The 11,870-nt window shown below is 33.6% G+C and overlaps 1 protein-coding gene across 3 annotated transcripts; it reads right to left on the reverse strand.

Moving 5' to 3' along the window:
• Window positions 1–6,541, reverse strand: LOC139891931 (KH domain-containing protein At4g18375-like). 3 transcript variants are annotated; one of them, XM_071874960.1, is made up of 8 exons: window positions 6,406–6,541; window positions 5,571–6,172; window positions 4,300–4,740; window positions 3,963–4,220; window positions 3,588–3,836; window positions 2,309–2,376; window positions 1,647–1,718; window positions 1–268 (listed from the first exon to the last, which is right to left on the reverse strand). In XM_071874960.1, exons 2-7 carry the CDS (start codon window positions 6,153–6,155, stop codon window positions 1,670–1,672), a joined length of 1,650 nt encoding a protein of 549 aa, XP_071731061.1. In that variant the 5' UTR covers window positions 6,156–6,172; window positions 6,406–6,541; the 3' UTR covers window positions 1–268; window positions 1,647–1,669. The 3 variants fall into 3 exon arrangements, with proteins under 3 accessions (XP_071731061.1, XP_071731059.1, XP_071731060.1); XM_071874958.1 differs by lacking the exon at window positions 1–268 and adding an exon at window positions 275–1,482; XM_071874959.1 differs by lacking the exon at window positions 1–268 and adding an exon at window positions 275–1,574.
• Window positions 6,542–11,870: the final 5,329 nt, after the last annotated feature.

Genomic DNA, 11,870 nt, shown 5'->3' on the forward strand with positions numbered 1-11,870 from the left:
CAATAACTTAACCAAATACACCAAGAGCATATATGTTGAAGCATTCAACTCATTTATATCAGATCTCTAACCAGTATGGTAGCACATTGACATAAGAAAAACAAAACAAATAGGGATTAATAAGACGCTTCTTATTTCAGTCGAATCTGTTAACATGCACGCTCATAAAAGTGTGCTGCTTTCTTATTCCACCAATAACCATCATCTGCACATGCCTTTGATCCTATTTGCTTCAAACTGTCGTGCCTCATCTTCCACTCATGTCTCACTCAAGTTATAAGAAATATAGTAAAAAAATGCACAATCAAAACATCCAAAAAATGGAAGAAAAACAGCATAGGATGAATAGTGAAAGGTAGTATGTATCCACCTCCACCACGTTTAAGAACATAAAAGAGAACATATATTTTATAGAAGGCAAGAACAATAAAAAATATATTACATAAAAATATTAGTGACATCATATAAGATAAACTCTATCCAATTGTACTGCAAGAAGGATGCTATGCAATTAGTGACAGCATCCCTATTTACCACACCCTAATATGCATATCTAGCAAGGGTGCAAAAATCGTCACTCGGGGAGTACTCGGTCGGGACTTTTTAGGGAGTACTCAGCAACTCGGGGGTACTCACATGTTGACCAAGTTTGACTTTGACCGATTTTCCGAGTAATCCCGAGTTTGGACCAAGTACTCCCCGAGTACTTCACGAGTTGCAAAAACAGTGTGCTAGCAGAGTACTCGCTGAGTAAGACAGAGTTTTGAAACCCTGATATCTAGATATTGCAGTTCTACCAGGCTAAGCAAACATATACCTTAAAGAGTTAGTCATTTGTAGTTGAACTAACACATTAGTGTCGTTATAGATCTTAGACCAACTAAGTTTTTTTCCTGGAATAAGCAGGGCACATATATACTGATATGATTAATTAGAACCAGACAATATTCATAAGTATTACTGTATGAAATTGTCAGGTTGAGTCAAAGTGAGTGCAGGTCTCCATATTAAATAGAGTTTGGCGAGAGGCGAATAGAGGTATGCTGAGGAAGGTAAATCGCGGTATAAAATCAAGGTAAACAAACCTATTGGGCTTATTAGGGACCAAGAATCACCCGACTGCACGAACAATATCTGAGTAATACTATCAGATGCGTGCATGCATGCTAAAACTAATGGCACCAAACATAGTAAGATACTCATATGGGTCACAGATGGTTCAGAGACAACACAATAATAACATAGTGAATAATACACAGGTCTGGAATTTGGAAACATTGATAATGGCACAGGTTTTTTGGAAACTAAGAAACGAAAGCTTGGTAACGTAGTTTAGGGACATGGAAATCATCATAAATAGTAAATAAGGTCTTCAACTGGTGGTCCTTTTAGAAAAAGTGTGTGGTTCAACTGGTCTTCTGGTTTAGGCGGAGGCTTCGGCAATATGGGTTGGAGGCTGGCTTCAGGCTTCAGGTGTCTCGGCTGTTTTATAGGGAATGGAAACGAAACAAGGTCAACATAAGAGGCTAGGTTTATTGCACAGGCTGTCATAAACATGGCTTACATAATAAGTCCTACATATATATATCAGTCAAATCAAAACTCCAGATAAACAATAAAAATATAAAGGAGAAACAACCACTCACCTGCACACACAGAATTCAGGACTTCAATAATTATAATCCCTCCTCCTAGAAGAAGGGTTATACCTCGATCCCCTGACAATAGAAGCCAATAACAAATTATGAAAGAACTGAATTACCTATAAACGGAAAGGTTGCAAAAATTGCTACTCTAGAAGTACTCGGTCGGGACTACGGCAACTTGGGGAGTACTCGGATGTTTAACAAGTTTGACTTTGAACGAGTTTTGACCGATTTTAACAAATATTGACGGATTTTTTGAATAATCACAAGTTTTAGCCGAGTTTTGATCGATTCCAGAGTAATCCAGACCGAACGAGTACTCCCCTAGTTGCAAAAACCGAGTACTCACCAAGTAACTCCGAGTTCCGCAACACTGATAAACGGGTTAGTATTCAATATGTAGAAGAGATATTTGATACTAAAAACACATTAAATGATGAAGCTGGCCTTCGTAAAAGGTTAAAATGCTATTTTGACAAAAAAACAGAGGGCCAGGTAGCTTTATAAGGCAATGATTGTTGTATGAAATCATTGTTTCCCTAAGGTAGTCATTTGAAAACTAATCACACAATGATAGGATCTCTTACATATCCTCGCATATTATTAATGTGTACGATAAAGCATGCAATCAGAAAAAAGAAAATGATGAAGCTTGGCCTTACCCAGAACTACCACTACGCGCTGAAGAATAGCTACCGTAGGCTCCATAAGCGTCACCACCACTGCGTCCCTGAAATATAAACAAAACAAAAATAGCATGTTAGAGATAGGGCATGTTTGGAAGTATTAGCTGGTAGCTGGAGCTGAAAGCTGGTAGCTGCAAGCTAGAAGCTGATAGCTGAAGCTTTTAAAATATATTTAAGTGTTTGGTAAAGTAGCTGGAGCTGTTTAAAAAAATGATAAAATGACAAAAATGGACACAAGTAAAAATCACCTATGTAATGCTAGTATATAATATCACATTATCAGCTCATCATCTTCTTCAATACGAGAACGTTTACGATGAACAACTAAGCATAGTTGATTACGATTACTATACCATTAACGACTTTACCAAATAAACATGTAATAAATATACATATATACGATATAGACCAACTCATTATGATTACAATTATAATTACAGATCACAATTATGGATTCGTTACGATAACGATTTTACTAAATAAACATAGAATACATATACATATATACATTAATTTTTTTATTATTTTTGTTGAAATGCAAAGAGATATTTGGTTATCAAAGATACAAGACTTACAATTCATGCATAGAGAAATTAATGCGTGGTCACGGTTATTAGTATTGATATATTAAAAATTTATGCAACTGTATACTAAAAAATGAAATGTGCCAAAATATGTTGATTTACGTGAAACTGAGAGAATTTGTATTATTTTGAAAGGGCATTTAAGGAAAGTAAACACCAAAAGCTCATCCATATTGTTGAACGCTACTATAAATAACGTGTAATCTTAAGAGCTTTTTGGGACTTTTCAATTCCAATAAAAGCTCCAAGCTTTACCAACTAAACAAAGCTTTTTATTAGATAGGAGCTTTTTCATAAATGCTAAAAGCTAAAAGCTCCAAAAAGCTTCAAGAAGCTCCTTGCCAAACATACCCACAGTGTATTAAGTACTAGTAGACGAAAGACATATATGCTCCCTTTATTTGCGGAACATGCATGCATTAATGTGAAACCACCTACGTCCTATAACAAGAGAAGTTATGCAAATTTTACTTTGACCGAGCTTTGACCAATTTTCAGAGTAAACCCGAGTTTTGACCATTTTCCGAGTAATCCTGAGTTTTGACCGAGTTTGATTACTCGGCTCGGAGCTCTCAAAACACCGAGTACTCGGCGAGTAATTCCGAATTCTGCAACCTCGTATCTATTTATATAAATTTGTTAACTTATGAGTAAGTAATATTTACACTTACATGCAAACCGCCATAGCTTCCATATCCATCATTAAGTGGCAAATCACTATCATAAGAACGTGCTCGTCCATGACTTTTAGAATCTCTATGATCATACTTTGAAACATCGTTCACGTCAGGTGGCATTTGAAGATACGGAACAACTGGAACAAATGTAGACATAACACCTTCTCTTTCAAAAAGATCCCCCCTCAATCGTGATGTTACTTGCAAAAGTGCAACCTTTGCAAGATCAAGTTCTGCAGAAATCTGAAAAAGAAAAAGAGGGTCATTATAATTATAATACTTAATACTTAGATATAGATAAACTCAAGTCATGATCTCAAATAAAGTACCAAGAGAAAGGAAAAAAAAATAAAGGTTTTGTATTCTTACCTGCATCATTTCATCATCACGATCAGCAATTTTGGGAACGTCGTCCTTTGAAAGTATACGAACATTAGATTTGCTAATTCTCCTAATCTCTGTAATTATCGCTCCACCTTTTCCAATAAGGCACCCGACCCGAGAATTCGGAACGAGCAACCGAGTAGTATATGAAACGAGACCTGAATCTCTTTCAACTCTCTCACTGCACTTGGGTTGCAAGCGTATTGCAGCCTCAATAGTTGGAGAAAATGTGTCTTCAAATAGCTATACACATAAATAAATACAAACCACATAAACATTTCATAAACAGAAGTCATAATTTCGGGTCAACATTCAAATTTACCTCATTTGCTGAAATAGTTACTAAACAATCATCTCCCTCCGTTTTTGAGCTATCAACTTTGATAGTTGCTCCAGTTTCCTGCCTAATTTGATTAATAGCCGAACCACCCTTTCCAATTAAACTACCTAGATTCGATGTAGGACAGATCAAACGAAGAGAAAACTCCTTTGGAGACGATTCATTTCTTGGAGCAGGATAGTAACTACGTGGTGGCCATTCGCCACCTTCACCCTTGTACCCACCGTAAGCACCTAGTCCACCAACCAGTGGAGTTAATCCCATAAGTGGTCCGCCGGGAGCTGCACCCATAAATGAACCACTAGAAGGAACAGCATTAGGTGTTGAAGAAGAAAGCAAATGTTGTGACCGTGACGGGTTATCGTGAAGGCGAGCTGCAACTAGGAACAGCGCTTTTCTCACATTTGAGGCTTCACCCGTAATCTGAATCCAATGGAAGCAACAAATATAGAAACTTGAAACACCCATAATAACTTATAAGCCGGAGAAGGAAATTAAACATATAAAGAACATATGATGGTATGTAAATAATGTATACTAGCTTACTAAAGTTAACCCTATCATATAAAATTATTTCCTATGCAAGAAAAAATGGTAAATTTGAGTACTTGATGGTAGGGGGGTAACTTTTATTTGTGTCTGAATACTCCAACCGATCGAAATCCGAGTTGGGTTTAATGGGCCGGACTACTAGAATCACAAATTGCTTAAACGGATCACACGAATCGGATAGCGAATCAAATTAATTTATTTAGATTAAAGTTTAAGTAAAACTGAATCATATATACATTTCTAGCATGTAAAAGTTAACCAAAAAAACTTTGATTCTAACAAATGATAAATATTTATAGTAGAAAGTCTTTTGTAGTTTGTACACCGATGGTATGCAAACAGTTATCTACTCTTCTACTTATACAATATTAAAGTATAAAAGTATGCTTTAGAAGTTTATATAAAAGGTGAGTATAGTGTAATCATACGAAATCAAAGCAAACTTTTCGTTAAATTTTAGTCCCAATTGGTATCACACACCAACTTGAACTAATTCTGATGAAACCGTCTAATCCGAACACCAACTTAAAACCGTTTAACCTATATCGCATTAATCCGTTTCTCATTCGGTTTGGATTACGGGGTTAACTTATGATAATCCGATATCCGAAAAATCGAACCAAATAAACTATCCAAATAACACCCCTAAATCCCTAATTGACAGCTCTGACCCAAGCCAATAAGAAACATGTACTAATTACCTGCACCATCTCGTCACTGGCTAGAGCACAAGCAGGCATATGATTATCCTTCATTATTCGAACCTGAGCACCAGTATCAGTCCGAATATTTTGAATTATCTGACCACCTTTCCCAATACAACACCCAATCTGATCCGCTGGCACAAGCAAACGAACCGTAACCTGCACCGTATCCATTGAATCATCATCATCATCAGATTGATCCTCAACAACAACTCTATCGTGCACTTTAAACAGAGCATCCATTGACGGACACAAACGTTCATCAGAACCATCAAAATCATTTGTTTCATCACTCGTGCTATGAATAGTAACAACACGTTCGTCACATCCGGAAACCGTCTCACCGATCCTAATCTTAGCCTTAGTTTCAGATCTCAACTGCTTAACAATCTCCCCACCCCTTCCCATTATACTTCCAATTTTCTTACTAGGGCATAGGTATCGGTACACCGTATCATCCGAACCAATCGAGTTCTGTCCTCTATCAGATTCGCTGTTATTACGCCTCTTGTTTCTTCCACGATCGCTGTATTCGGTCTGCAAATGAGGACGTTTTCCATGACTATTTCTTTGCCCAGCCATGTGATGCAATATGATCCCTGTTATATATACAAGATGTTCACCACAAAATAAATGATATTTCTTACTTATTACACAAATATATAACTATAAATTATTTGAATTGAAGATAAGATATCAAGATCTAGCGCTGAAAGCAGTAAATTGTAAATAAAGAGATTCAAAATAATACAGGCAAAATATTAGATATAAAAAGGAAACCTAACAGGATAACTAAAAAGCGGAAATTAGATGATGAGTTGAGATTCGATACCTTGATTAGATTGTAAATTGCAAGGTGAAATTGATTGATTACAGAGAATTTTGAGGAAGATGATAACTGATGAGTGTGTGTTGGGAAACTAGGGTTTCTGACTTTCGATCTATAGTCCTCGGGCAACGAACACAATATAATATTAAAATAAGAATAAGAATTAATATTAATTAATAAATAAATATAAATATAAATATAAATATAAATATAAATATAAATATAAAAATATAAACTATATAACCACGTATTGAGTCAATCTGTACACAAATTGAGTTCAGTTTGCACATAGATTGACCTCAATTTACACATAAATTGACCTCAATCTACACACAGATTGGGTCAATCTGCACGTCGAATTGAGCTCAATCTGTACATACATTGGGCTCCATCTACACATAGATTTAGTTTAGTCCGTGAGTTCTCTGAGTTCTCTCCTACCTTTAGTTCTCTCTAGATCCTCACCCTATAAATATAAATATAAATAAATAAATAATACAAAATATAGTAACTTGAAAACTTAAAATTTATTAATAAATATAAATATAAATAAATAAATAATACTCTATCCGTCCCATATGAATAGTTCACAGACAAAAAATACAAAGTTTAAAGAAATGTCATAAAAGTACTATCTTACGTTTACTTTCTAGTTTTATCCTTCTTTTTTCTTTCTCCTTTAATCATATCCACGTACATTAAGGGTATAATAAAACTTTACCTTATTATTTTTATCTATATATGGAAATGAGCTATTAATTTGAGAGGGACCAAAATAAAATACTGGACTATTAATATGTGACGGAAGAAATACAAAATATAGAAACTTAGAATTTATTAATAAATTCTAAAAATGATATATGTTCCTAAAATTCAATAATATAAGTTTAATATTATTTCATTTATACAAATATATGGTATAGCTTCCAATTTAACATTAAATAAATTAATTTCAAGCAAACAGTACTCAACATTCTATATCAGGTATCTTTTTAGACATATTTATATCATATTATTTAAACAATACCATATGCTTCATCTACATATCTACATACACACATTATAAATATACATTTATATTATCCAAATGTTTATTTTACATTGTATAGACGTTACAAACTTTGCTAGCTGTTATAATGATTGGTCATCAAAACTCGACCAACTTATTATAAGTCTTCACAAACAAATTTCAGCAAATAATATGGATGCACACAGTTCACCAATAATTAAACTTATCAATGATCATGACAATGAGCTATTAAGAAATAAAAAAGCAGCTACAAGCACCTGTGTCATGTCTATTTTCAATCTCACTTGGATGTCGCCAGCTCAAAGTTGTGTTATGTGGATTGGTGGAATTCGCCCATGTGATATTATTACGGTATGACTAAATTATTATCATTTACATTTTAACAAAAAATAGATAATCACACTTCTCTTTGTATACTTATGTAAGTAACTAGAAGGAGGGTGAATAGTTACTTAATGTAATTTTGAAAACTTTTTCTATTTAGAACTTGAAATTACTCTAGTTTGATTTGAATAGTTGTTCACAAGTATAATAAATACAAAGATAAGGGATAAGAGTACAAACACATAGATTTATAGTGGTTCGGAAAGATGTTAACTAATCTTCCATAATCTACTCCCCAATTCTAATGAATTGAGAGTTAGTTGCACTATGATGCTCCAAACTCGGTGAAGTGCCCGGATACAACACTAGCTCCTTGATAAGCCACAACTTATGAACTCTTACGTCCCGTTGAAGAATTCACAATCACCAAAAGCTCTTACCACAAGATCCTAATGCTATCACTAAGTGAAACCTCACTTATCTTCTAGATCCCTTTAAGAAGATAATTTACAAGTAAACTCACAACTAAGTTTACAATCACTCTTGCTTGAATCACTCTAACTTGATTACAATGAAAATTTGAATGATATCAATAAATGTATGGAAATGTAAGTGCAAGAGGTGAGTCTTCAGGTGCTCCAAGGTTTAGGTTTTATAAGCAAGAGAAATTGAAACCCGGATGACTGCAGCTCACCCCACGGTCGACCGTGGGTCGACCGTGCAGCTCTGTTCTCTGAATTTTGTAGCAGATTGAGATCTTTTAATTTAGCTTTTTCCCTTATTAGATGGCTGCAATTAGATGCCAAAAACATCTGAAAAGACATGCATTACCCCTTTTATCTTGGAGGCATTCTTTAAAGTTGACCTTGGCTTGAAAGAGGTAAGTCACTTTGTACTAGAAGGGTGTCATTGATTTCCTTTTAAGGAAAATGCAGAATTTTGATCCCATGAAAACTATATGCTTCCAAACTTCAAGTCACATGTCTTCAACTATTTTGTCACTACTAGTTTTGCAAGTATGTGCTCTTATTGGATACTTGCAAGCTTCCAATTTAGACTACCTTGTTTTTATGTGAAGACGTTTGGGAGTTTACACTAAATTCTTATTAAACACATAATTAGTGCTTAATGGTTAATCAAGTGGAGAGCATCTCTTTAATAAGGACTTAATGACCATCTTTAAGTTTTACTATTTTTAATCAGATTTATAAAAATATACTTTGAAAAAGAACTTTTAGCCATACTTGAATGTTTAACATTTATCATAAGCTAAAAGTGTCATTAAGGTGTCATTAAGTGTGATTAACCTGTAACACCCCAGCTTAACATGACCACAATATTGTCCGCTTTGCCCGCAGACGCACGGCTTTTTCTTGGCCACCACACACGATAAGCACTTTCCCAGGAGATCACCCATCCTAGTAGTGCTCTCGCTCGAACACGCTTAACCATAACGTACTCGCACTTCTACTCAGCCTGTGATCCCAAAACGCGTTGTTGTCATTTAAGCGTGAGTATTACCTTATAATCCCATGATCACTCATGTCCGTGGGCGATGTGGGATTTTCCTAGGGTGTTACATTCACCTCCCCCCCCCCCTCGGGGACTCATCGTCCTTGATGAGGTTTGCCCCACCACCCCCAACGGCACATGCGTGGATCTGATACCATTCTGAAATACAGTGGGGACAACCACCGTCCCACCCAGTGCCTTCCCAGCTAACCGCCTGGTGACCACTGAGTGTACCTCAGATACTGATTTTAGGGCCTGCCTCTCGGCTACTGCCAACCCTCGTAAGGGATCGCAAGGAGTAAGAGCCAATGCTTCGTCACAGGTAACACTGTGAGAACCTCCTTTACGACTAACCCGCACCAACGGCGTTAAACCAGCTCTGATGCCAATTGAAAGGACCCGTTCATACCGAATATAAACGATTCACAATAGTTGATTTCATTGCGAGGTATTTGACCTCTATATGATACATTTTACAAACATTGCATTCGTTTTTAAAAGACAAACTTTCTTTACATCGAAAATTGACGGCATGCATACCATTTCATAATACATCCAACTATAATTGACTTAATAATAATCTTGATGAACTCAACGACTCGAATGTAATGTCTTTCGAATATGCCATGAATGACTCCAAGTAACATCCTTAAAATGAATTAATGCACAGCAGAAGATTTCTTTAATACCTGAGAATAAACATGCTTTAAAGTGTCAACCAAAAGGTTGGTGAGTTCATTAGTTTATCATAAACAATCTTTTCCATCATTTTAATAGACCACAAGATTTCATTCAATAATCATAGACTCGCAAGTGTTTAAAATTCATTCATATGGATTGAACACCTGGTAACCGACATTAACAAAATGCATCTAGAATATCCCCAAACATATAAACATCGAAGTACTAAAGCAGTTCAAATTCTCTGACTGGGACTTGTCAAGGCCCATAGATCTATCTCTAGGATTCGCGTCAATTGGTGGCAATTATAATAAACACCAATTCTTAGGTTACCAAGTTCAACAAGGGCGATATCCGGTATAATAATTCAACCATAGAATGTAGTTTTAATTACTTGTGTCTATTTCGTCAAACATTTATAAAAGCGCATGTGTTCTCAGTCCCAAAAATATATATTGCAAAAGCATTTAAAAAGGGAGTAATGAAACTCACAATACTGTATTTCGTAGTAAAAATACATATGACGGCATTAAACAAATGCAGGGTTGGCCTCGGATTCACGAACCTATATCATTTGTATACATATATTAACACATATAATCTTAATCGAGCATATCTATATATTACTAGTGATATAAATGTTATAGTAATAATTTATATGTTTATATATTAATATCATAGTATTTACATATTAAAAGTTTTGGTTATATAATATTTATTATATCATTAATAATTTTAATAACGAATATTTATACTTGAATTATCATAATACATTTATTAATAAAAATGTAGTAAGTACCTGTTAAAGTATTTTTAATACATAATTTATATCAATATGTTTAATTATTCAAAAATTTTAATATGTTAATATTTTAAGTAATTACAAATTATATAGTTATATGAAAACGTAATATATTATATTATTAATAAATATTTATAAACTTGTTAATATGTCATTTAAAAATATAGGCTTATGTCATTTATATTATTAATAAATATAGGCTTATGTCATTTATATTATTAATAAATATAAGCATATATTTTTAAATGACATATTAACAAGTTTATAAATATTTATTAATAATATAATATATTACGTTTTCATATAACTATATAATTTGTAATTACTTAAAATATTAATATATTAAAAATTTTAAATAATTAAACATATTGATATAAATTATGTATTAAAAATATTTTAACAAGTACTTACTACATTTTTATTAATAAATGTATTATGATAATTCAAGTATAAATATTCGTTATTAAAATTATTAATGATATAATAAATATTATATAACCAAAACTTTTAATATGTAAATACTATGATATTAATATATAAACATATAAATTATTACTATAACATTTATATCACTAGTAATATATAGATATGCTCGATTACGATTATATGTGTTAATATATATATATATATATATATATATATATATATATATATATATATATATATATATATATATATATATATATATATATATATATATATATACAAATGATATAGGTTCGTGAATCCGAGGCCAACCCTACATTTGTTCAATGCCGTCATATGTATTTTTACTACGAAATACAGTATTGTGAGTTTCATTACTCCCTTTTTAAATGCTTTTGCAATATATATTTTTGGGACTGAGAACACATGCGCTTTTATAAATGTTTGACGAAATAGACACAAGTAATTAAAACTACATTCTATGGTTGAATTGTTATACCGGATATCGCCCTTGTTGAACTTGGTAACCTAAGAATTGGTGTTTATTATAATTGCCACCAATTGACGCGAATTCTAAAGATAGATCTATGGGCCTTGACAAGCCCCAGTCAGAGAATTTGAACTGCTTTAGTACTTCGATGTTTATATGTTTGGGGATATTCTAGATGCATTTTGTTAATGTCGGTTACCAGG

This window comes from Rutidosis leptorrhynchoides, chromosome 2 (genome assembly GCF_046630445.1).
Source record: "Rutidosis leptorrhynchoides isolate AG116_Rl617_1_P2 chromosome 2, CSIRO_AGI_Rlap_v1, whole genome shotgun sequence".
In the NCBI taxonomy this organism is placed as follows: domain Eukaryota; kingdom Viridiplantae; phylum Streptophyta; class Magnoliopsida; order Asterales; family Asteraceae; genus Rutidosis; species Rutidosis leptorrhynchoides.